The sequence below is a fragment of the Pleurodeles waltl genome, chromosome 5 (assembly GCF_031143425.1).
Source record: "Pleurodeles waltl isolate 20211129_DDA chromosome 5, aPleWal1.hap1.20221129, whole genome shotgun sequence".
In the NCBI taxonomy this organism is placed as follows: Eukaryota; Metazoa; Chordata; class Amphibia; order Caudata; family Salamandridae; genus Pleurodeles; species Pleurodeles waltl.
The window spans coordinates 688,624,160-688,651,795 of NC_090444.1; the positions used below are offsets into that span (position 1 = coordinate 688,624,160).

The window sequence follows — 27,636 nt, forward strand, 5'->3', positions numbered from 1 at the left end:
ACAAGAAGCATGTTGCTTTCTGGACCAGGAGCCACCTTCCGGCCAAATTTGGTGTAATTCCATTCAGCGGTGCGGGCTGCAGTCGTGTCTAAAATCCCTATGGAAATTAACATTGGAAACACACCTTTTTGCCCCCCCCCCCCCCTTTTTTTTTCGTGGCCACCGCTTCACTGACCACCCCAAAACTTTACATGCACTAGAAGACCCTAGAGGCCCAAACTATAATTACCTACTGGCGACTGTGTGTGTGTATATATATATGTGGACGATATTTGACCAGTCCAAAGCTGTAATACTGTGCCTGGAGTGGTAAATGGCTTTTGTCATTTTATAGCTCAGCGAGGATGACACTATGTCAATCCTATGCTTAAAGATTTTGCTGTACAAATGGCTAAAGACTTTGTCACTATCTAGCTCGGCAAGGATAGCATTGTGCTGATCCTATGCTTAAAATTTTTGCTAGATAAGCAGACATTTGAGGTGAGCAAATTTAGAGTGTCGCTGGTGTTGCAGGGTGCGCCTTACTAGAGCAGCTCTCCACCTCAAATTGGGAACTTCCCAGAGTTCTCCTTAGTTTTTTGCATATATATATATATACACACACACACACATACCTAATGGCGGTCGCCACTAGGTATAGTTAGGACCTAGTTTCTATATAAAAAGTGTTTTTTTTTTTTTTTACTTGCCTATATCTTTGGGTCCCCAAACATGTTTTCCACACTCATTTTTTCATAGGTATTTTGAACAGTTAAAGCGCAAAATCTACTGGATGGAATTACACCAAATTTGGCAGGAAGGTAGGTCCTGGTCCAAAAAAAGTTTTTTTTTTAAAGTACTTCGGTTTAGTAGTTTTTGAGAAATTAAGGGGAAAACAAATTTGTATATCTCAGACGCGAAGGATTGGCAACCTGTAACGATCATGTGCTGAGATCTGATTGGCTGACAACACTTCTAACACTAACAACAGAAGCTGTGGAAGTGTTGTCAGCCATCTTGGGACTACAAAAAAAAGGGTGAAAACAAAGAAACAAAAGGGGCTAGGGTATGAACGCCCTGACCCTTAGATCTGGTGTTAGGGTCCCAAAGAGACCCCCCCCCCCCGGGCTAAAAAGTTTTTGTTTTTATTTTACGAACGAAGACACAGTGGATCTACCTCCCCGGGGCCTTGAGCTAATTTTATGGAGGAGAGGGGGGTCCTGTGCCCTCCCGCACCCTGGGGACCACCACCTCCCAGGGCAAAATGCATTGTATTTGTGGGGGGGGCAACACTGTACTTGGAGCGGGCGCATGGCCCCCCTGCTGCCCCAGGGACCACTACCCCGGGACAACAAATCTTTCAAAAAAGAAAGGAGGTCCCTATGGGACCCCCAATCCCCGGGGACCACCACACCCTGGAGTTTCTATATAGATACATGCGGGGCCTATATATATGTTCGGTGGCATGTGTAGCTGCAGCTAGACATGCTGTGCACTGTTCCTGCCATCTAGTGTTGGGCTCGGAGTGTTACAAGTTGTTTTTCTTCGAAGAAGTCTTTTCGAGTCACAGGACCGAACCTTTTGGCTCCATTGCGCATGGGCATCAACTCCATCTTAGATTGTTTTCTTTCCGCCATCGGGTTCGGACGTGTTCCTCTTCGCTCTGGTTATTCGATTCGGAAAAAATTAACAAAACGCCGAAAATCGTCGGTATTGTTTTCGATCGCGAACCATCTTGCATCGACACCTCAGCACTGGCGAAACACACCTTCGGTTGCCCTTCGGGGCACCCGCGGCCTGCCTGGGCCTGGTCGGCCCGACCGCAAGAAGCGTCAAAGCCTCATGGACCGGACCCCGTTCCGATTCTGCCCTCCGTGCCACGCAAAGTATCCATACACGGATCAACATCGGGTCTGTAATCTGTTTGTCACCAGATCACCGAGAGGATACTTGTGAGGCCTGCAGGTCCTTCCGTTCAAAGAAGACCTTGAGGAATCGAAGGGCGAGACGGCTACAAATGGCATTGAAAAATACCGAACACCTCGACGTCGAAGAAGAGGAGATGGCCATCTCCATTCAAGGATCCGATTCGGACGAATCCTACTCGGACCAACCACCGACGGCAGGCCAGCACAGCACGTGAGTACGCCTGCCCCGACCCAAACCCAGAGCCAGTCCAAGACTAAACAAAAGGCTTCGGGACGCCACTGCCAGAAGGCCATGGCTCTACCCGGAAGAAATCAAGCGGTGACCAAGCAACACCTTCGGCACCGAAAAAGGCCACACCCGCATCGAAGTCTTCGTACTCTAGTCGAGACACAGTCTCCAAAAAAGTTTGACATCGACTCGTCAAATCGAAACCCCGAAAGACTTTCGGAACCAAGGTCTACTATCACCATGGGCATTTCGGTACCGAAAAAAACGGCTTCGGAGCTGAAAAAAGCCTCATATACTGAGGAACATGGACTTTCTAAACAGATGAAAGAAAGCCACAGATTTGAGGAGGAAATTCTACAAATATAGGAATTTGATGAGATACAAGCCAGGATGCAGATCCACAAGGATACTGGAAAGATCCTCACAGCACCTCCCCTCAAGTTTAAAAGGAAACTGGCTTTCCAAGGACGTTCGGACACTGACTAGCCAAAGGCTAAAGGGCCAAGAGCACAATCTCCGCCACGCCAATTTTCCCCAGCACATTCTCCTCAAAGAACTGTTTCTCCTCTTGCTACACCCACTGCACAATCAACCACACACACTGTGCAGTCACATCAAGACACTGACTCATGGGATCTTTATGATGACCCTGTGTCAGACAATAGCCCGGGGTGCTATCTGTCTAAACCCTCTCCACCTGAAGATAGCACCTTCTACACACAGTTTTTGGCTAGGGCTGCTGCTTTCCACAATGTAAGCATGCATACCGAAACACTAGAGGACAACTTTCTTTTTAATACCTAGTCCTCCACACATACATCTTAACAAAGTCTACCCATGCTCCCAGGCATGCTCATACATGCCCAACAGATTTTTCAGGAGCCGGTTAAGGGAAGGGCCATAACACCAAGGGTAGAAAAGAAATATAAAGCACCACCTTCTGACCCGGTATTTATCACCCAGCAGCTACCCCCAGATTCGGTAGTGGTCAGTGCGGCCAGGAAGAGGGCCAACTCAGTCATCTGGAGATGCACCCCCTTCAGATAAAGAGAGTAAAAAGTTTGATGCGGCAGAAAGGAGGGTAGCGTCACAAGCAGCCAATCAGTGGCGCATAGCGAACTCTCAGGCCCTTCTCGCAAGATACGACAGAGCTCATTTGGATGAGATGAGCGACATCATTCAACATCTCCCCAAAGAATACCAAAAAAGAGCTCAGCAGATAGTAGAGGAGGGACAGGCCATGACTAATAATCAAATAAGGTCTGCATTAGATTCAGCTGATACTGCCGTTAACACTGCAGTGACAATTAGACACCACGCATGGCTTAGATCATCAGGTTTTAAACCGGAGATTTAACAGGCGGTCCTCAACATGCCATTCAACCAGCAACAGCTATTTGGCACACAAGTGGACGCAGCCATAGAAAAGATGAAAAGGGATACGGATACAGCGAAAGCGATGGGAGAGCTTTACTCATCCCAATACAGAGGGACATTTAGAAAACCGCAGTATAGGGGGATTTCAGGCCACAGCCATCAGAACCATCTACCTCACAGACAAAGCCCTCATACCAATCACAGTATAAAAGAGGGGGGTTTCGAGGGTCCTTCAGAGGGCAATTTCCCAAATCCTGGGGGAAATTCCAACCTACAAAGCAAGCCACTAACAACAAGCAGTGACTTTGCCACCACCTTCCCACAACACACATCCCCTGTGGGTGGAAGATTGGAAATGTTCCACAATCAATGGTCAAACATAACAACGGTCACATGGGTACTATCAATTATCCAACATGGTTACTGCATAGAATTCACACATTTTTCTCCAGATATTCCCCCAAAAGCGCACAGACTATCGTCACAACATCTAACAATGTTACAAACAGAGGTGCAGGCACTATTGACAAACCAAGCCATAGAACTAGTACCTCATAAACAGAAAGGAACAGGGGTCTATTCCCTGTACTTCCTTATTCCCAAAAAGGACAAAACATTAAGGCCAATATTAGATCTCAGGACTCTCAACCTATACATTCAATCAGAACACTTTTATATGGTGACACTGCAAGATGTAGTACCATTACTAAAACAGGGGGAATACATGTCAACATTGGATTTAAAAGATGCGTATTTTCACATACCCATCCATCCATCTCACAGAAAATACCTCAGGTTTGTTATACAAGGAAAACATTACCAATTCAAGGTATTACCCTTCGTGATAACAACAGCCCCTAGAGTATTTACAAAATGCCTTGCTGTAATAGCAGCATACATAAGGAGACAACACATGCACGTATTCCCATATCTCGACGATTGGCTATTAAAGGCCAACACTCAAGAGCAGTGTCAAGATCACACACGTTACATTTTAGATACCCTTCACACACACTAGGGTTTTCAATAAATTACCAAAAATCACACTTGCACCCATCCCAAATTCAGCAGTACTTGAGAGCAACACTCAAAAAGCGATTGCAAGTCGAAGCCCACAAAGGGTACAATCATTCCACACCATGGTACCAAAGATACAACCAAATCAGCATTACACAGTCAGATTTGTGATGAAACTCCTAGGCATGATGGCATCATGCATCGCAATTGTCCCAAATGCACGGTTACACTTGCGGCCCTTACAGCAGTGCCTTGCAAAACAATGGTCGCAGGTACAGGGTCATCTCCAAGATCTAGTGTTGATAGACCGCCCAACACACTATTCGCTTCAGTGGTGGAACCCCACAAATTTAAACAAAGGAAGGCCTTTTCAAGACCCTATGCCTCACGTCATTCTCACAACAGATGCATCAATGATTGGGTGGGGAGCACACCTCAAAAATCACAGTATACAAGGACAGTGGGACAACAAGCAAAAACAGCTACACATAAATCACTTAGAGCTGCTAGCAGTCTTCCTAGCACTAAAAGCCTTTCAACCTCTTCTGGCTCACAAACACATTCTTGTCAAAACAGACAATATGACAACAATGTACTACCTAAACAAACAGGGGGGGAACACAGTCATCACAACTTTGCCTTCTAGCACCAAAAAATTGGCATTGAGCAATTCACAACAACATTCGCCTAATAGCTCAATACATCCCAGGGATTCACAATCAATCAGCAGACAATCTCAGTTGGGATCACCAGCAAACTCACGAGTGGGAAATACATCCCCAGGTACTACAAAAACACTTTCGCCAGTGGGGGACACCAGACATAGGTCTGTTCGCCACAAACTAAAACGCAAAATGCCAAAGCTTTACGTCCAGGTACACACACCCTCAGTCCAAGGGCAATGCTCTATGGATCAACTGGTCAGGGATATTTGCTTACACTTTTCCCCCTCTTCCACTCATTCCATTTCTAGTCAACAAACTGCGTCAAAACAAACTCATACTAATACTTATAGCACCAAAGTGGGCACGCCAACCGTGGTACACCACACTGTTTGACCTCCCAATAGTACCTCACGTCAAGCTTCCAAACAGACCAGCTCTGTTAAAGCAATACAAACTGCAGATCAGACACCCTAATGCAGCAATGCTCAATCTAGCAATCTGGCTCCTGAAGTCTTAGAGTTTGGCAATCTAAATCTTCCAAACAAGTTTATGGAAGTCATTAAACAGGCAAGAAAACCTACCACCAGGCATTGCTATGCTAACAAATGGAAAAGATTTGTCTTCTACTGCCAAGCAAAACACAACACACCGTTGGATGCGTTCATACAAGACATCGTAGGCTATTTACTACACCTACAAAAAGCAAATCTAGCTTTTTCATCCATCAAAATATACCTCACTGCAATTTCGGTTTATTTGCAAATTAAACGCACAAAATCCCTATTTAGAATACCAGTCATTAAAGCCTTCATGGAAGGACTAAAACGGATCATACCTCCAAGAACTCCTCTATGACCCTCGTGGAATCTTAATATTGTACTTACACGACCCATGGGCCCACCTTTTGAACCCATGCATTCTTGTCAGATCCAATTCTTAACTTGGAAAGTGGCATTTCTAAAAGCAATCACTTTATTACGAAGAGTTAGTGAAATACAGGCTTTCTCTATTGAAGAACCCTTTATACAAGTACACAAACATAAAGTTGTTTTCCTCACAAATCCAAAATTTCTACCAAAAGTAATTTCACTGTTTCATTTAAACCAAACAGTGGTGCTCCCAGTCTTCTTCCCACAACCTGACTCGGTGGCAGAAAGAGCACTGCATACATTAGATATAAGAAGAGCTCTAATTTACTATATAGACAGAACAAAAGCGTTTTGTAAAACTAAACACTTGTTTGTCCCATTCCAGAAACCCCATACTGGTAACCTTATACCCAAACAAGGCATAGCCAGATGGATAGTGAAATGTATACAAACTTGTTACCTAAAAGCTAAAAGACAACTACTCATTACACCAAAGGCACACTCCACTAGAAAGAAAGGAACAACAATGTCCTTTCTAGGTAATATACCAATGACAGAAATTTGTAAGGCCGCCACTTGGTCCACACCTCATACTTTTACCAAACACTACTGTGTAGATTTTTTAGCAACACAACAAGCACAGTAGGACAGGCCGTACTAAGAACATTATTTCAAACAACTTGAACTCCTACAGGCTGACCACCGCTTTGGGGAGGGTTACTGCTTTGTAGTCTATGCACAGCATGTGTATCTGCAACTACACATGCCACCGAACGGAAAATGTCACTTACTCAGTGTACATCTGTTCGTGGCATGTTCCGCTGCAGATTCACATGCGCCCTCCCACCTCCCCGGGAGCCTGTAGCCTTTTAAGTTGCAATTAGAAATTGTACTTATGTAAAAATCATTCCTTTACCACAACTTTGTACATACATCTCTATCCCATTGCATGGACAGCTTTACTATTCTCACTCTATCACTCCTACCTTACCCTCTTCGGGAAAACAATCTAAGATGGAGTTGATGCCCATGCGCAATGGAGCCGAAAGGGAGGGGTCACTCTGTCCCGTGACTCGAAAAGACTGCCTCGAAGAAAAACAACTTGTAACACTCCGAGCCCAACACTAGATGGCAGGAACAGTGCACAGCATGTGAATCTGCAGCGGAACATGCTACGAACAGATGTACACTGGGTAAGTGACATTATATATATATATATATATATATAATGTCACTTACCCAGTGTACATCTGTTCGTAGCATGTCACTTACCCAGTGTACATCTGTTCGTAGCATGTTCCGCTGCAGATTCACATGCTGTGCACTGTTCCTGCCATCTAGTGTTGGGCTCGGAGTGTTACAAGTTGTTTTTCTTCGAAGCAGTCTTTTCGAGTCACGGGACAGAGTGACTCCTCCCTTTCGGCTCCATTGCGCATGGGCATCAACTCCATCTTAGATTGTTTTCCCGAAGAGGGTAAGGTAGGAGTGATAGAGTGAGAATAGTAAAGCTGTCCATGCAATGGGATAGAGATGTATGTACAAAGTTGTGGTAAAGGAATGATTTTTACATAAGTACAATTTCTAATTGCAACTTAAAAGGCTACAGGCTCCCGGGGAGGTGGGAGGGCGCATGTGAATCTGCAGCGGAACATGCCACGAACAGATGTACACTGAGTAAGTGACATTATATATATATATATATATATATATATATATATTCACGTGAAAAAACAAAGGTTACAGGGACGTTATAGTTAGACTCACTTTGTAAACGTACCAAACCATAGAAATTCATCTGTTATAGTTATCTCAAGTAACTATAACTCATGCCCTAAGATAACTATAACTCGTGCACCTGCCATGCAGTTTTTTCATTAAAAATGTTACTGCAATTTGACATTGATATCATCAATGATGTTATCAATGATGTCATGAGTGCTGTATTGTGGGGTGATTAGCGGTGCCTGGTGAGGGCGTGAGTTTAGTTACCTTAGGGCACGAGTTGTGGTTACATGAGATAACTCTAACAGGTGAATTTCTATGGTTTGGTACAGTAAAATTGTGAGCCTAACATTAACGTCCCTGTAACCTTTGTTTTTTTTTAAAGTGAATTTCAATTATTCATTTAATTCTATTTCCTAACTATAACATCCCTTTAACCTTTGTTCAATTCAGTGAATTTCTATGTTTTTTTAACGTAAAGGAATTTGCATTACCATATGTTAATCCAACCACTGCCGTGCACAGCCGTGCGTGGTGGCGATTGTCCACCGGGCCTGGTTTGTGGTCAGACCCCTGCGGCCAACCTCCCTAACCAACCAACCCCACGCTGCTCACGGCCCTTTTGGCTGTGAGCGGTGGAAGTTGACTGTGGCCTGTCTCTCTGGGTGTGAGAATAGGTGTGAGAGGCTGCCTGGGTGTGAGAGTGGGTGCAACAGTATCTGTGTGGGTGTGTGAGGGTTACAGTGTGTCTGTGACTGGGAGTGTAAGAGTCTGAGTGGGTGCGTAACCATGTGAGTGGGTGAAAGAGATTGAAAAGAGGAATTGAGAGAGAGAGAAAAAGAGGGAGAGGGATAGTTTTTAGGCTTTGGTGAATGAGATATTTCTGGACATAGTGAAAAGAAAAATATATGTCAGTTAAAAAGAGTGAGATCACCTTTCAGTATGAACCTTAAACTTTAGAAGTTTATAAGACATTAAAGAAGGAAAATGACCACAGACACACCTGCAGTAGAGCCCTCAACGTTCAGTGTGAGGGTCTGTGACCTTAACCTTTAGGCCATAGGTGACGCCTTACTGTGATGCTTCCAGATATACTTATGACAGTCAACGCACGCATGTGATTGGAAAGAAACGTGAAAGTTCCATCACTGGGAAGGTTTAACAGTGAAAACACTAGAACGTAAACAAACACACTGCCAAGCAATACTAGGGTGTGAACCTTCAGCCTCCTGAGTGACAACACAAGACCTTGACCATTAGGCCAGAAGTAACTCTGTTCCGCTCTACACCCTAATGTAACTATAACATTCGTACCAAACATCTTCCCAGTATGACACTTTGAAGTCATTACGTGGAGAGACCATTCCAATGGCAAGCTCTTTCTCTCTCTTTCTTCCTTCCATCATCTTATGAAGAGAGAGGGAGAGAGAGAGAGAGAGAGAGAGAGAAACAGGACCGCGAGGGAAGCCTCAAGAAGGAAGGCCAGGTCTTCAGACTAGCAACTCTATATTAGAAATACGGCTCTCTACTTAAACAAAGACTTTGAGAATAAATTTGTAAGGAAACTGTTTGCTGGGCCAACCAGCACTCCCCTCGTTCCACTTTTTTTTTGGATCTTGATCTAAGAAGAATAGCTGATGTGGCAGTATTAAAGCCATTTATTATGTACTGGGTTCGTCCTTGATCAACCTGCAAACTGAGCAACTATAGAGATTCTCTTAGAGATTTGATCAATGTTACTAATGCTAAGAGTATTCCCTGGTTGAAATTTGTCTCTGATTGGTGAAACAGACTGGGCCTGGGAAGTTATTGCATTGATCTGAATTCTCTTCGCACATCTGATCTTTAGAGTTTTGAAGTCATGCTATTGAGCATTTATTTATGACCAGTATGTTTAAATGAGGGTAATGGCTCTCTGACATGAACGTTTCTTGAGATTACATTTTATCCATGTTTTGAATCATTTCTTTATTTGATCACGCCACCATTAGCCAAGGGCTTGTATATCCGGTTTAGATTAGGTTTATTGCAGTTGAGATCTTATACCAGCAAATGGACAGAGGATGCAGGCTTGAGCGTGTGCCCTGCATGCTGGCTAGATACTGAGACAGAAGCGCATGTACTGTTTTTTTTTTTGTCCAGAATACCAGGGGCCACGCCAAAAATGGATATGCATAATTTGTTTGAATCATGGGGTATAAATATACTTGGTAGCTTTAAGAATTTTGAAAAGTGATACCTCATCTCCAAGTGGCTTTGCGGTTAGCAGATTTTTAATAAATATTTGGTATAAACTACAAAAGTTCTTAGTAATGACTGTTTCTTAACTGTTGCATACTTCTTAATTTTGGCATTTATTGAATGATTATTTTAGTTTTTTTAATATATGTTTTAGCTATGAATGTATGGTTTAAGAGATTTTAGGAAATAGTGAAATATTTATTTATATTAAACATTTTTACTTTGATGGTTGCTGGATAACCGAATAACATTTTTAACTACTACTATATGTGTGTGTTTGTGTATATATATAGAAATATGTATAGCAATATGTATATATATATATATATATATATATATGTCACAAAAATGTCACTCCATCATCAACGAAAGCCAGGTTTCCCCAGCCTATCGCTGCATGTATGACGCCAGCACCACCAGTCCAGGTTCCAATTTTCCTTTATTTCATCTTATGAAGTGCTAAGTGCAAATTCCAGAACACAAATGGCAATGTGTTTCGACCTGAGCCTTCGACTGGCCATAGTGTTGAGTGGAGAGCGAGTGTATTTAAAACATGTGACCACTCCCCAACACCAATTAAAAATCATTACCTACTCTTGATTGTTAATTAGTACAAATCTTTCTTTTTATCTTTACCTCTTTCTCATTATAACGAATATAAATTGTTTGAGGTCTGAGGCCCTGGTTTTCCTAATACCTTCCCCCGTTTACAAGCTTAATCCTTTGTGCATTTTATGTGTTTTATGCATACAGGTAAAGTACCCTGTACTGCATTCTTACGCCCTATGAGATATGGGTAAATGGATATTTTAATCAGTCCCTCAGCTACCCTCTTTTGTGAGACTGTCGATCCTCAATTTATATTATATATATTTTTTAATTTAGTACCCTGAGTTTGTATTTCAACAGGCTAAACCCAGGTTATTTCCTTAATAGGTAAAGTACCTAATCAATAATCTACTTACACCCACAAATCGCCCATGTAACGTATTGTCTGAATGTGGTAATCTTATCTCTAGTTCACATTCTATGACATGCGTCTACACAGCAAACTGCCAAAGTCACCCCTTACTCATGATGGTACATTTCTAAATCGGTCTACAATCCCATTTTCTCTTATCCTATTATTAATAGCAGAATGTTAATCTATTTCCTCACTCAAAATCAACCTGATTATCTATGTTTTAATCAGTCTTCATAAATGTCTATGCAGTTCCGCATCCATGTTCCAACCCCAAGGCATTTCACTTCCAATCAGGATAATCCATTTGAAGTCCACCCTCCTAAGTGTCAATTCGCGATTTCCTCCTCTCCTATTGGGTTTGATATGATGAATACCATAGTATTTTAGTCCTCTTTGCTCACCTTGATGTTGCTTCCAAATGTGTTTTGCTATTGAATGTTGGATCCTGATTGTTTATGGCCCTAAGATGTTGTAGTATCCGGAGTTTCAATTTATTTACTGTGCTACCTACATATTTTTTTACCATAGATACACTCCAAAACGTAGTATCACAGTTTATCCTTTCTCTGGTTTTCATTGTTCTACCGTCAGATATTCTAAAATTCGTCATATTCTTCCCAAAAGTACATGCTTTGCATTTAGTGCATTTCCAGAAACCTTGTAGATTGTCCATTAACCAATTCAACCTATTTTCTTTGTGTAGAGTCATATAACTGCCTGTTAAATGGTCACCTAATGACGGTGCCTTCCTGTAGGTGATCAAAGGATATTTTAGGCAAGGATTTATGTAATGTCTCATCCAAAAGCAGTAACTCCCAATTATCCTCTAAAAAGTGTTTTAGTCATATGACTGCCTGCACCAAAGTGCATAATATATCTCACATCATTAATCTTTGAGTCAACTTGGTTATTTTTCATTTTTGGTATCAAGAGTTCATCTCTTTTCATATATCTATCTATATATATATAATAATATATATTAAAAGCCTCTCCACTGTAATAGTGGTTAACAATTTGAAAGTGCCACCTTCAGGCACCAGTGCATGTCCATTTCGATATTTCATGCCCAGCTCTGAATTCCTTTTATTTTGCCAGTCACCATTTTTAACTTTGTTTTTTTTCCCTGGGTAAAGGAATATGTTTGTGACTTTGTAGCTGTAGACACACATGCTCTACATACTTCTGCCACCTAGTGTTGGTCCTGGACGTGTGCAACTTGTTTTTCTTCAAAGAAGTCTTTCGAATCACAAGGTATAGTGACTGTGCTTATAGTTGGTAATGCACATGGGCATTGGCTTCATGGTTAGATTGTGTTCTTCCATCGTCTGGTTTGGTTAAGCATCCCTGTAGCTCTGGTCGACGACATGTGGTGATTGTCATTGAAATCTATTGGTTCTTCCACTCCCATTGGCAAGAGACTATCACTTATTGTATTCGGTTTGCCTCTATCACTTCTGTGACCAGGGTATCCTAGAAGCCCTCTCTCGGGGTCTTGCCCCTCCTGGACTTTCGCATCAAGGTCCATCTCAAGAGTGCAGACACCATGATGGACTTCTTTCAGTTCTGTCCACAGTGTAATTCGAAGTACCTATGTACAGACCATCACTAAGTATGCAACCTGCTGCTGGCGCAAGACGATACCTCCTGCTTCACCTTCCAGTCCACAATGGCCCTCATCTACTGGTGCGATTGTCAGCTGGCTTGACGCACGATGACAATGACACTTCAGACATTTTCTGTGAAGATGTCAAAGAGGAGCCAGAGGCTAGGCCTTCAGATGACCAGCCACTTCACTTCGGCCCGGAGCAGAGTTTTCTTTCAGGCTCTGAAACAGACGACCAGCCCCAGCTGGTCCAACTCCAGAAGACCAAGTGTGAGTATGATGTCCCAACCTGTTACTTTTTAACCTTATTCACAGAACAAACACTGCCACTTTGGGGGTGGAACATAGAGCCCACAACCCTTACAGTGGCCCTCCAGCCCACCAACACCTTCCAACCATGGCCGGCACTGTTGCGAGGTATTTTTAGCATTTACACAGGTACATTATTTTATCTCTGGGCCTGACGCCAGTGCCCTTTCACCTAGTTACAAGTCATTTTTATTCCTCTTATTATTATGGCAAAGCATAGTTTTAGTGGATAAGTTTTATTATTTTTATAAGTCATCCTTCCATGCAGAATTTGTAATTCATTATTGTTCACAACATTTTCATCCTGTGCTTAACCCAAGGCTACGCATGATAATTTACTGGGTATTGCTGGTCCAAAGAGTACAATGTCTACCCTACACAGAAAAATGTGTTTTGACGTCAGGGCAGTTCTTTGAACAACAGATGTTTTATTATAAAACACCACACTTCCCCCACCACATCAGAGGGGACATTCCTGATGGCCAGACATCTTATTTTGCACGTTGTTGTCACAGTTTCTGTTGAGACTCTGTTTCTTCTCTTCATCCATGTGTGAGGACTCCCAGCAGACATACCTCTTCTCTACCTTTAGCACCAGTATGGGGATTGGGTTTCCTTCCAGGGACTAGAGGAGCAGGTTAGTGCTAACACTGCTATTGCTCTCATGTACAATCTTAGTAGTGCAGGTAGGGATTTTAGACTGTTGTGACAATATGGTGGAACATTTCCTCTGTTTCACTTTTCTAGTGACCACACTGATAGTGTTGTGTTTCTTTATCCTGATAATCGCAATTCATGCCTTTTTATATAGGATGCAGTTGCTTCAATAAAATGCATTGAACAAAATCCTGCTTCTGTTGTCTTTGCATGTATGAGACGTGTTTAAGTGAGAGTAAGGGATAAGATCTATTCTACCATGACTTCTCTAAGGAGTCTAATGAGATGGGCTGCCACAAATCACCCATTCTTGGGTACTGGTGAGGTGCTACTAGCTAGCTGAAAGGGTTAGGCAGACAGCTGTCATACGTTGTGGGAACAGACTTCGTCCCTCACGCTCAGTAGTGCTGCCGCCCAATGTCCATCAGTGTTGTTCCTACAACAAGAGTCGTACGACTATGACGACACAGCGATTTGGAGTCAGCTATGCCTGGACTCCTGGCACTGAAACAGCTGAATGCCTCCCAGCCTTCTTCTGCATCAGCAGCTCCTTCGGGTCCCACAGAGCCCTCGATGCTGAAGACCTCTTTTGAGCAGAAACACCACTCTGCACCAAGACCTCCTTCTATGCCAGGAACTTCCTTAATGCTGACTCAGCCATCCAATGTAATGTCCTCTGAGGACTCGGAGGAACACACAGCCTATCCTGCAACGGTTCTAGGTGTAGTTAATTGCCAGGCAGAAAAGACTTTTCATTCACCCCCAAACAGGCAAACTTTCTGCAAAACCACCACCAAATGTGGAGGAAGTTATCCTCAAAAAGGGGAACTCACCTTAAAGGAGCATTTCAACTTGGAGCCCCCACCCATCTGCTATGATAAAGAAACATAAGGCAGGGGCATCAGTACTTTGCCCTTTATCCCCCTCCTCCTCCTCCACCACCTCATAGTCCACCTCTGCCACTTTCGCCTGAGGACTCTCCATACCCGTCATATGGGGAGGTAGTCCTAAATATCCTTAGGATCCTTATGAGTTTCCACACAACTCTGAGACCAAGGGTGATCCATGGGTTGATTATAACATTGTCCCTGGAGATGACAATAATTCTTATTTCTACCATGCAAGAAATCCACTCCTGATGTTATTTACAGGGCAGCCACCTTTCACAATATGGATTTACACACTTTCCCTGAGGAGGAGGATTTATTCGTTGAAAGCCCTTGAATACCAAGCAGTCCAGCAATCTGTCCAATTTCTCCATATGCTCACAGAATGTTAATAGTGATATTTACTGGTGAAGGCCAGAGTGGTTACTCTGAGGGCAGATAAAAAATATAAACCCTCCTCCTTCAAAGCACTTTAACATACCGCTGCAAGCTTGCACCGAATCAGCTTACTGTGCGCAAGCAAGCCAGTACCCAGGGTATCGGCGACACACAGCTCCAGACAAGGGCGGTAAGAAGATTGACACATCTGGTAAAAGGGTGGCACATTGCCAACTCAGTCGTCTTGCTCTCCAGATATTACAGGGCACACTGAGATGAGATGGGGGACCGGATCCAAAACCTCCCAGACCAGTATAAGCAGTGAGTACAAGAGTTATTTTCCAAGGGTAAGACTGTCTCCAATGCCATCATTAGTTGTGCCTTACATGCAGCTGACACCACTGCAAGAAGAATAAATCCCAGTGTCCTCATCCGGCACCATGCCTAGCTACACGTCTCGAGCTTTAAGCCAGAAGTCCAGCAACAACTGATCAACTTGCCATTCGATGAGGAAGACATCTTTAGATGCTGGAGAAAAGCAAAAAATATACAAGTACTGCCAGGGCAGTGGGGGCATTCCAGTCCCTGTCGCTCTGTGGGTCCTTTTGTAGGCCGCAATTTTGTGGTGCTGCCAAAGCCACCTTCCTGGACCCTTCCACCACTTAGCAGAGGCAACAGCAACATCAGCAACCTTCTGGGGACCATTCTAGCAATGCTTGTAGGGTTACAAACTACAGAGGCAGTGTGCAACAGGAGGTGTTGCCCCCGCTAATCAGTGACTCTCTCTCCCTCCCCCACAAGCACATAACACCTGTCGGAGGAAGACTGCAGGGATTCCTCCCACAATGGCAAAAGATCATCTCAGATTAGTGGGTCCTTTCCATTCTAGAACACATCTACTATCTGAAACTTGTAGCTCAACCACCACACATCCCTTGCTTGCAGAACACCAGTGCCGCCTCCAAGACAAAGTACAGGCCCTCATACTCCAAGGAGCCTTAGAACTTGTACCCCTACAACAGCAGGGCAAAGAGGTGTTCTTCCTGTACTTTCTCATCCCCAACAAAAGATGGGTACCTAAAGCCTATCCTCGACCTTAGGCCCCTCAACAAGTACATCCTTTCGGAGCACTTCCCCCGGTGCACGCTCCAGGATGTCATTTACCTCCAAAGAGGCGACTTCAGGACCACTCTAAAACTGAAAGATGCCTATTTCCACATTCCAGTCCACCTGCCTCACTACCATAATGCTGTCAGGTTTCTGGTAATTGGACACCATTACAAGTTTAAAGTACTGCCTTTTAGTGTTGCTATGGCCCCCAGAGTTTTTACCAGTTGTCTGCTCGTGGTAGGCACTCACCTGCAGAGGAGCAGCATCCACATTTTTCTCTACCTAGACTACTTCCTGATCAAGAGCGCAAGCAGGCAGTAGCACTCGGAGCACATTGGATTTTCTACAGTCTCGGCTTTACCATCAATCTAAACGTCTCACCGCCATCCCCTTCATATACAGCCCTTCCTTGGGATGATTTTAAATTCTGTCACTGGGAAAGCTTATCCCAGATCAGCACAGGTTCAAACCTTCCAGCTTCTGCTGCATATTTTCCAGCCAGATCACCAGGTAAAGGTCAGAACAGTAACGTGGCTACTGTGCATGATGGCCTTCTGTATCGCCATCATTCCACATGCACGACTATCGATGCATCCACTTCAAGAGTGCTTTGCAGCTCAATGGTCACAGACAGAAAGTTACTGGCAGGATCTAGTTTTGATTTGGACCAGTACTCTTTGCTCTCTGCAGTGGTAGAACAGCAGCATCCCGTTGCAGGTCAGGCCCTTCCTAGACTCGGTCCCCAAAGTGATCATTAATACAGATGTGTCTAGCACAGGGTGCGAGGTGCATCTGGAAGATGTCACCATACAGGGTATATGGACATCTCTCCAGTGGGTCTTTCACATTAACTGCTAGCAGTCCAATTAGCCCTAAAAGTTTTTTTCTTCCACGTGCACCCCCAAAGTGGTCCTAGTCAGAACAGACAACATGACTGCCATGTACTAACTTCAGAAACAAGTCCTTCTCATTTACTCCCGTCAATAGGCAATGCACTGTGATGAATTGTTCAGGGATATTTGATTATGCTTTTCCTCCTCTGTCCCTGCTTCCACATGTGGTTCTGAGGCTGTGGCAAACATCTCTCACACTTATCTTGGTGGCTTCCTTGTGGGCCAGACAATCTTATTTAATGAACCTCCTCAAGTTATCTTTAGTCACTCACAAGAGGGAACCCAGCTGATCAAATCTCCTCACTCAACACCCGGGCACACTTCGACATCCCAGGCAGCTCAGCTTTGCTATTTATTTGGCTTCAGAGGACCTAGAGTTTGGTTACCTCAACTTACTTTTGGAATGTATTTCCATTCTCAGAGGCTTGCCATCCCTTGGGCTTTCCATGGGGTGAAATGGATAAGGTTCATACATTACTGCCTGCCTAAAGAGGTTGATCCATTAAAGCCAGAGGTACAAGACATTGTTTCCTACCTGCATCATTTATAATGTGCAGGCCTCACTTACACTTCCATTCATCTTCAATTGGCTGCTGTCGCAGCTTACTTGCACAATAGGGAACACTCTTCTCTATTCAGGATTCCTGTCATTAAAGCCTTCATGAAAGGACTTAAAAGGTTATCCCTCAATCAATCAATCAATCAATCATGTGTTAAGCGTGCTACTCACCCGGTAGGGTCTCAAGGCGCTGCAAATACCTCCCGGGTTATTTCCAGTCCCAGAGGCACCTTAGGAGGTATTTTAATATAGTCCTGACTAGACTCATAGGCCCCACTTTTGATCTGCTTCACTCATGCTGTCTTCAATTTCCATGCTGGAAACTGCTTTTTTAGTTGCAGTAACATCTCTCAGGCATGTAAATGAGCTCCAGCTCCTTACTCTCGAAGAACCTTTCCTTTAGGTTCACATTGACAAAGTAGACCTCAGAACTAACCCAAAGTTCCTCCCCAAGGTAGTCTCTTTTTTCCACCGTAATCAAACAATTGAGCTTCCAGTGTTCTTTCCACACCCAGTCTCAGTAGCAGAATGGGCTCTCCACACATTAAATGCTAAAATGACCCTCATGTAGTACATTCACAAGATAAAATCATTGAGTAAGGCACATCAATGTCTTGTTTCTTACGCTGCTCTACACAAAAGGTTTACCATTTCAAAGGCAGGTTTAGCTTGTTGGCTAGTCAAGTGCAACCAAACCTGCTTTACCAAAGCCAAAAGATAACTCCCCACTCCACCCAGGTTGCATTCTAAACTCAAGACGGCAGCCTCCATGGCTTTTCTAGGTAACAGCCCAATAGCTGATAACTGCAAAGCAGCTGCCTGGTCCACCCCACACATTTATTTACCAAGCACTATTGTGTGGACGTTCTAGAATGCCAACAAGCCAAGTTGGTCAGGATGTACTACGTACACTTTTTCGATCTTCTTCCATATCCTCTGGCTAACCACCGCTGAAGGGAAAACTGCTTTATAGTCTATTCAGAGGATGTGTATCCACAGCTACACATGCCATGAATAGAAAATGTTACTTATTGGGTCATGTAGTGCTGTAGGTTCACATGCGCCCACCATCCTCCCTGCAAATTTCGGATGTTGTAGATACCTTGCCTTTAAATTCTGTGTCTATCTGCATGGCCCCCTTCTTTAATTTCTGTGCTCCAATTGTATTCTCATCCTCATTTCGGGATCTCAATCTAACAATGGAGTTGATGCATATTATCAACTGTAGGAGGAATCACTACCACGTGACTTGAAAAACGTCTTTGAACAAAAATAGGTTGCCATGGCCGAACCATTCACTAGATGGCAGAAGTATGTAGGGCATGTGAATCTACAGCACTAAATGCCACAAACAAATGCTTACACTGGAAGTAGCATTTTCCTTTTTGTTTCACTGCATTTATATGTAGATAATATATTAACTTTTTAGATTTATGTATGTGTCTGTTTTCTGTTGAGCCCCTCAGCAATCTTGTGTTTTTCCTATTACTGTAGTATCGTTATGCTGCTTATGCACTTGGTGTTATGTAACAATAGATGTGTTGGTAGTATTTTTTAAATTGATCCCAGCCTTCCTTTGACTAAGCAGCTATGTTGTAAATTGACAGGATGCAGTGGTATATAAGTTGTTGCTAGGATGCTGTAAAAATATAATCTACAGGGGCTTAGGAGAAAAACAAAATTTCCATACTTACCATCCTAATCAGTAAATGCCTTGCTATATTTGAAAATGCAAAAAAATATTCAAGACCCAGTTCCGTCTCGCCATCAAATGTGGAGGATGGAAGTGATGAAGGTGGTATTATTGCACTGGACTTTCAATTACAGTTCTTTTTGATAATGTCTATCCTAAAGCAAGTGTATCTTCCATACATATTAATGGCATGCTATTCTGCTAAATGTTAAAATTTGTTTTCTTTTGTTGCAGACAATCCTTTAAATAATGAAAGTTCCAGAACACACTCCTCTGTAATTGCAACAAGCAAAATGTCTGTGAAGAACTCAATCTTTCATAACGATGCTGCTACATTTGAAGCTCAGGCTTCAGCTAAAACTGCCTTTCAGTGTCAACACACAAGTGCCCTTTCGTCTCATATTTTGAAAAAGGAGGACTTAACAGCCAAGCTTGCGCAGTCAGTACCTGAAAAGGGATCAGAATTTTCTGTCCGTCCTCTTTCAAATCAAAGCACTTACAGTGGAAAATATTCTGCACCTTTTAGGAGTACTGCCCTTGGTGAGAAGAAACACCTCGAGAGTAACAGAAAAGACTTTTTCTCTAAAGTTCCCTCTGAAAACAGTATATATGACTTCAATGAAGAAATACCACCACCTGTTAGCAGACACACAAATTGTAGGAAATACACCAGCGTCAGAAAAGTTGAAAAGGATACCTCTTTTATGCATTCAAGTCGCAATGTCAGCGACAGCACTTTGGAAAGAAAGTTGTATAACTTTTCAGACTTTAACCATTCTACAAGTAAGCTACCCTCTGACGGAAATGATAAAGGCGGAGTCCATACAGCAAATAGTTTTTCCCCTTCAGCCTTAAAGGAAAGTTGTGATTTGGTTTCTTGCTCAGGGGTGAATAAAAATAATATATGTTCTGTTGAGCCTGGCTCTAATGAAGAGAGACTTAACAAGATCAAGATTCGGTGTGAAGGATTTCAGGAGCACAAGGCAGAAGTTACGAGTCATAGTCAACAAGCAGCACATTATATGTTTTTTCCAAGTGTGGTTCTTTCAAACTGTCTTAACCGACCACAAAAATTACCACCTGTGACTTACAAATTACAGCACGGTACCAAACAGTCTAGATTAAAACTTTGTAGGAGGAAAATGTCTAATGTCAGTCAAGAATCTGTAACTGTTCATGATAAAATAGACATTACCCACTGTCATGAGCCTTCAGATCCAAGTCAGAAACTTGAGGTAGCATGTCCGGAAAAGCCATCACGGCCAAACAATAAAACTGATGATGTGCGTAGTCGGGAGCCTTCTGTTGTAAATGATTTTGATTTTGCTAGTAACAAAGAAACAGACAATGAAAGAGAGGAAAATGCTCTTCCTCAAAGTTCTACACCGGTAAGTAAGGAACTAGATTCCAACTGTCAGCCGCAGTTTACAACAGTGAAAGAGTCAATGGATCTTGCCAGTCATCGAAAGAATTCATTTTCAAATAAAAAAGTTAATCTAAATGAAACACATGATCTTGAGTGTTCAATTTCGTCATCTGCGAATGGTGAGATCGAGAAAATTGATCTGATTTGTCCACGGAAACTCACAACCACAAATGAGAATATTGCTCACACCTCGAAGAATAAAGATAAATCAGAAAATGACAAAATCGATGTAAAATGTCAGCTAAAACACAAGCCTGCAAGTGATAAGCTGAATCGTCATTGTCATAAGCAGATCATAAATGTAAAAGAACAGGTAGACCTCGTTGCTAATCAGTCTTTGTCTGTCGATAACAACATGGACTCCTTTAGTAGTGGGCAGCCGTTATCTGTAAAAAAAGAACCCAATCCTTCTAATCTTGTGCTTTCGATCTCTCTAAAAGAAAAAAATAATTCATCTGTACCTCAGAACCATGGGGCAATAAAAGGTGAAAATGATCAAACAAGAAGCCAGAAGTCTACTTTTAAAGATAATAAAATGGATACCGCTGGCCATTGGCAGTGTACATCTGTAAATGAAAAGTTGGGTCTGGTTAATAAAAGTAAGATCGCTATTGTAAATGAGAAAATTAATCCTATATTCATTGAAAAGCCAGAATATGAAAATAAGGCAATTGATTGTACCAGTCATGAGGAGACTGCCCCATTAACAGAAACAACTCTCGCCAGTCATCAAGTACCCACAAATGCGAAAAAAGAAACTGCTCTTGATCATCACAGAAAGTCTGTACCAAATAATAAAATGAGTTCAAAAAAACATAAAAAGTCAGCATTTGTAAAAGGAAAATGTGACACTCTCAATAATCGAAAGCTTACATCTGCAAATAAAAAATATCCTGCCAGCTACCAAGAATCTGTTTTAAGGAACAAAAATTCTGATTTTGTAAATAATCTGAACTTTACAGCTACAATTAAGAAAATAGATTCTACCATGAATCAGGAGCTTTCAACCGAAAATGACAAAGTGATTTCTGATGGATTTCAGAAGATTACCACTGTGACTAAGGCAAGGATTCCTGCAAACCTTCATATTTCATTAAGTGTAAGTAAGGAAACAGACACTTTGACTTATCAAAACACTGTCTCAGAAGACAGTGATCTCAGTAGTCCCAAAGGCCCCAGTGTTAATGAGGGAAACAATGCTGTCTGTCCTCATACTCCTGGCAGCCACCAAAAGCCACTATCCTTACCCACAAAAATCGATCCTGCCATCCATCTGGAGGCAATTTTGTTTACTGAGAAAATGGAACCTGCTAGTCCTGGAAATTTTACATCTGCTACTGAGAAAATAGACTATGACAGTCATCAGATAAATAAGGGAAACGGTTGTGCCATTCACCAAAAACCTAAAATAATTGATGAGCAGGTAGATTCCTCCAGTCATCCTCTGGGGGGGGAAAAGGAAGATGCTCACAGTCGACAGCCTGCATATGTAAATACAGATTATGATAATTCTGAATGTTCAACTGATGTAATTGAGAAAACTGATGTCACCGGTAATCAGAAAACTGCATTAGTAACTGAGGAAATAGATTCACTAAGGCCTCAGAACTCCACATGTATAAATGAGGAAACAGACAAAGCCAGTATTCAGAAGCCTATATTTGGAACTGAGGAAATAGATCATGTCAGTCATCAGCAGCCTCTGTCTGTAACTGAGAAAGTAGATCCAATTGGTCACCAGAAGCATGGGTTGGTGGCTGTTGAGAATGATCACTCTAATAATGTACTTTCTGCAAGTTCAGATGGACTAATTGATCATTTCAGTGTGAATCATACAAATTTAAGTAATCCCAAGGATCTTGATGGTCTTCCGAAACCTGCAAATACAAATGATATGGCTGCCCATCTGATGGCTCATGATGTTAGCAGTAAGAATAAAATAGATCTTGTTAGTCCAGAACCTAACAGGGTCATTATCTCGAGGCATTGGAGTATTACTGGTGTAAATAACAAAATAACAGTTGTAAGTCACCAGAAACAATCACAAAGCCAGGATGAAATATCCAATTTCGGGCATGAAACACATGTAGCTGAAAATGACAAAGTTACCCTTGATTTCGAACGGGAACTTGGTGAGGAAAGTGGCAAAGTAAAACCTGTCAATCAGAATCAACCTGCAAGATTTAACCGGAGGTTGGGTCTGATCTCACATCGAAAGGCCAAAAATGTAAAACGTGTCACATGCCAAATGGAAAACTGCTGTTCAAATGGTAACAGCCGTCTACTTCCCAAGGCTAGTGAACTTTCATGTCGACTTACTGAAAATGCTGATGGGGCTGTTGAAAGCAAAATTCCAGAAAGCCACAGTTTTGCCTCTCCTTCTGGAAAGGAAGGCCTAGATTCAGAGGGCCCCTCTGGGTTGCATGCAAATAAATATAAACTGAGAGCTAAACGGAAAATAAATTATGAACCTGAAGAAGGAGAGCCAAGTGCAGACACCCAGGCATCAAAGACATGTCAGCTACAACCCATCGAAGCTTCTGAAAATGCAGATGATTCACAAAAGACCCTTAAACGCAGAAAAGTTGCAAACAAACTTCCTCCGATAATTATTAAATACATTATTGTGAATCGATTTAAAGGTCAGAAAAATATGCTTGTTAAAATCGGAAAGCTAGACCACAGTGAAGAACAAGTAAAACTCACAGAAGAAAACATTAATATGTATAAAAAGATGGCTCCTTTGAAAGACTTTTGGCCAAAGGTTCCAGATTCTCCTGCAACTAAATTCCCACTGAATCCACCAGCACCAAAAAAGAGCCTCAAAAGGAAAACTAAACAAAAATCTTCAAAGAAAAAAAATGGAAAAGCTCCACAAAGTGGTCGGAAGACTGTCAAAAGAACGTTTCCTTTGAGAAGAAAAAAACCTCTCACTGTTCTTGAGCTTCCTTCACCATCTTATAATGCAGAGACTGAAGACTGTGATTTGGACTTCAATGATGTTATGTCGAAACTAGGTTTCCTGTCTGAGAGAAGCCCAAGTCCAATGAATTTATCACCACCCCGTTGCTGGTCTCCTACTGATCCAGAACCTGAAAATAGGTTGCTGCTTCCAAAAGACAATTTGTGTGGTGGGATCACAAATGTGTTCAATGACCAAGCAGTAAAGCCAAACATAGGCAGCACTTGTCATGAAATGAAAGCCATAAAACCTAGAAAGAAAGTAGGAGCTAGTTCAGCTATGGTGAACACAAAGCAGAATAAACACATTCCATTAGAAAAGGGAGAAAATAAAAACAAAAAACAAAGGCCTAAGCCAAGACGAAAAATAAAAGAAATTGGAGTAACAAACAGCATACTAGCTGACCCTGACTCATTAATTGTTAACTCTGGTGATTTACAAGGTGTGCAGACTCCACAGAATATTCCTGTAGTTTCCCTCAGCCAAACTACCCCAAAGCCTCCTACAACACAGTTAGATTTGTCTTTAAGTGGTTTTTCAACAGGCCATGTGCCATCGTCCCAGCTGCCCTCAACTAAGCTACCTTCTATGCCCCTACCTGCATCTTATCTACCCTCTCCCCATTTTCTATCCACACAAGTAACAAATCAGCCATCTTCTCAGCAACCCTCAGCACGTCCACCCTTGACACAGCTTTCCTCGACAGCCGATACCAAAGTAGATTTGCCTAGTTGCTTTCGTGCTCTGACAGGTACAGATATTCCTGTAGATTCTCCTCACCATCCTCTTGTACATAAATGTCTCCAGCCTGCCGTTTCTTGTTTCACAAGTTCAGACTTTGGAGTGCCTAAGATTAATTCAGAGCGGACATTTAGTCAAGGTATTGGATTCAAAATGAAAGAATCGAATTTTGTTCAGCATAGGTCACTGGAGCCTTCTAAATACTCCCCTCAGATGTTACAGAGTGTACATATGTCTTTGGGGACTGCATCTTCCAAGGCAGAACACTCAACCCCTTTACTGAAACGCCCCATGTTCATGGGAAGGAGTAGTGAAAGTAATGTTTACACAGACACTATAAAAACCAGTCCAATAAATACCAATAATGTTTTTCAATATAAACGGGATAATATCCAGCACCATGTTATGCCTGTTCAGGACATGCCAAAACAGGACATTTATTTTCCTGAAAATGCACACTCTGGGAAAAATCATGGACCCATTAATTTGCCCAAGAATGGTTTCCTTATGTCCTTGCAGAGTTCCGCAAAGCCAGTTGGATGGGATCAAAATCAACAAGGGGATGCCAATAAAACAAATGTAGTCTCACAGAAATTAAACAACATGTGCATGCCTGAGAACACTGCCTCCACAAAAGTCATCCTCGCGAACAGCGGATACACAGGCACTCCTCCAGTACCTTGTGACGGACAAACAGGAATTGATGTTCTGAAGGAGCTGCTCTATAAAAGGCAGCAAATTGAACAACAAAACCATATACTTCAAGAACCACCTACAAGACCACAAATGAATCAAAGTGGATCCTCTCCTCCTGAAAATAATGTAACAACTCAAAAATATCATGCTGCTACATCAAAGAAACCTAAAATTCCAAGAAATCCAAAGGTTAAAGAAAAAACACCTCTAGGGTTAAAGCCTACTGCTTTCAAGCAACAATTCTCAAACCAGAGCACTAACTCACCTTCAAATGGGAGTCCTGTGTTATTGTCAGATCCAGACTTTGAAAGTTGCTATTCCATTGAAGACAGTTTGTCCCCAGAGCACACCTATAATTTTGACATTAACACCATTGGCCAAACTGGTTTTTGCAGTCTCTACTCAGGAAGCCAGTTTGTCCCGGCAGATCAGAATTTACCACAGAAGTTTCTTAGTGATGCAATTCATGAGCCTTTCCCATGCCAATCCGGAAATGAGCACTCAAGTCATGAAATTCAGAAACTGAAAGAAGAGAAGCCATGTCTGTCACACCATGCTCCTTGGATCAAATCATCTGGTCCTCTGAGTCCGGACCTTTTTGAAAAATCATCTGTGGACATCAAAGAGGATAGCTGTCACAGTCAAAGGAGTAGCAGCATTCAACCCCAAATCCTCCGAGCAGGCCTGTCAGTTGATAGTTTTTGCTTCCGTCAGCCAGAAGAATACCTGGAGGAGCAGCTTCAGAGGAACAGAAAAAGGGTAACTGATAAAGACATTTCTGTAAGCCTTCCTCCAGCACCATATTCATCTGAATGGATACAGATAGGATTAAATTACAGTGGGAAACAAGCCTCCTATGATACATGCCGGCCTTTCAATGCAGTAAGCAACTTGTTTTCTGGACATTTGTCTTCCCCAGATGGGGAGTTTATGGATGTTGGGTCTGATGATTTAGAGCTATACATTTCTAGACATAATGAAGTGTTGACACCAACTCCAGACAGCTCACCAAGGTCTGTTAGTTCTCCCTCACAGTCAAAGAATGGCAGCAACACACCTCGTACAGCTCACATATTAAAACCTCTGATGTCTCCACCGAGTCGCGAAGAAATCATGGCGACCTTGCAGGATCATGACTTGATGGAAACAGTTTATCAAGAGCCTTTTGTCAGCAATCCTCTGGATGCACCAGAAAAGCCAAGGTAAATAAAATGCATTGCAAGCACTGATTTGAGAGTAAGTCCCTACTAGTGTAGGGACATACCAGGTCTGGCAATTATGTCCTCATTATAATCTGGAAAACGGCTGCTGTGTACTTTTACTATGGTCCTAGTGGATGTTTGAATAGATATATCATATAAATTGATCAATCCTGACTCTTTAACCATAGTTACGTGTCCTCAACCCAGACAAGGAAAAAAGTATCCATTTACCATGGATGGCAATTAATTGATTCTAACGAAAGACTTTCAGACAGGCCCTATATTATATTGTTTGTTATTGTAATTTGTGGCGTTGATATTGTACTCTTTCCTTTTACTTTTTTTACTCTCACATATGCACAAGCACTTGAATGTCACACAATTGAGCAACCAAACAATATAAATGATGTAAATAATGTAAATATATATATATATGTGTTCGATGGCATGTGTAGCTGCAGATACACATGCTTTGCACATCCCGCCATCTAGTGTTGAGCTCGGAGTGTTACATCTTTCGAGTCACGAGATCGAGGGCCTCCTCCCCTTTCGTCTCCATTGCACATGGGCGTCGACTCCATCTTAGATTGTTTTTTTTCCGCCATCGGGTTCAGACGTGTTCCTTTTCGCTCCGTGTTTCGGTTCGGAAAATTAGTTAGAATCTCGGAAAATTTGACGGTATTGTTTGCGTTCGGTATCGGGTTAGTTACTACAGATCTACACCGACTTTTGAAGAGCTCCGGTGGCACTTTGGGGTTTTTTCGATCCCCCGTCGGGGCCTGGTCGGCCCGGCCACGTGTCTCTTCAAGGCTGATGGAACGGACCCCATTCTGCTTCTGCCCAAAATATCACAACAAGTATCCGTATACAGATCAGCACCTGGTCTGTAACTTGTGTTTGTCTCCAGAACACAAAGAAGATACTTGTGAAGCCTGTCGAGCGTTTCGGTCGAGGAAGACATTAAGAGACCGAAGAGCGAGAAGACTGCAAATGACGTCGGCGCCGACAGGACAAAGGCATTTGGAGGAGGAAGAGGAAAGCTTCTCCATCCAGGAGTCGGACTCGGACGAGCTCGATACCGAAGAAACGCCTAAAACCGTGAGTAAGACGTCAAAACCTAAAACTCACGAGAAGACCACAAAAGCCCAGGGGACGCCACTGCCAACAGGCCATGGCTTAACCCGTAAAATAGGTGACCGATCATCGGCACCGAAAAAGGGCACGCTTGTGTCAAAGTCATCCGACTCCAGTCGAGATACCGGCACACAGCAATCTCGAGCCCGAGACAGCGGCTCCGATCAAGTTCGGCACCGAGACAGCGGCACCGAAATGGGTCAGCACCGAGAGACCACAACGGCGAAAATAAAGAAAGTGTTGTCGGAGCCGAAAAAGGCTACCGAAAAGGTTTCCATTCCGAAACATCCAGCCTCGGAACCGAAATCAGGTTCCTACACAGAGGAACAGGGATTGTCCTCCCAAATGCAAGGACATAAGTTCGGACAAGAACTAGAATCAATGGAGCCAGACTA

At 42.6% G+C, this 27,636-nt stretch overlaps 1 protein-coding gene across 4 annotated transcripts in view; it reads left to right on the forward strand.

The window, feature by feature from the left end:
- REV3L (REV3 like, DNA directed polymerase zeta catalytic subunit) overlaps positions 1–27,636 on the forward strand; it is a 948,974-nt gene that overhangs the window by 511,852 nt on the left and 409,486 nt on the right. For all 4 annotated transcript variants that reach the window (XM_069234598.1, XM_069234599.1, XM_069234600.1 and 1 more), the window contains exon 13: positions 19,315–26,107. In XM_069234598.1, coding sequence (XP_069090699.1) covers positions 19,315–26,107 — 6,793 coding nt within the window. The remainder of the gene's footprint in view (positions 1–19,314; positions 26,108–27,636) is intronic.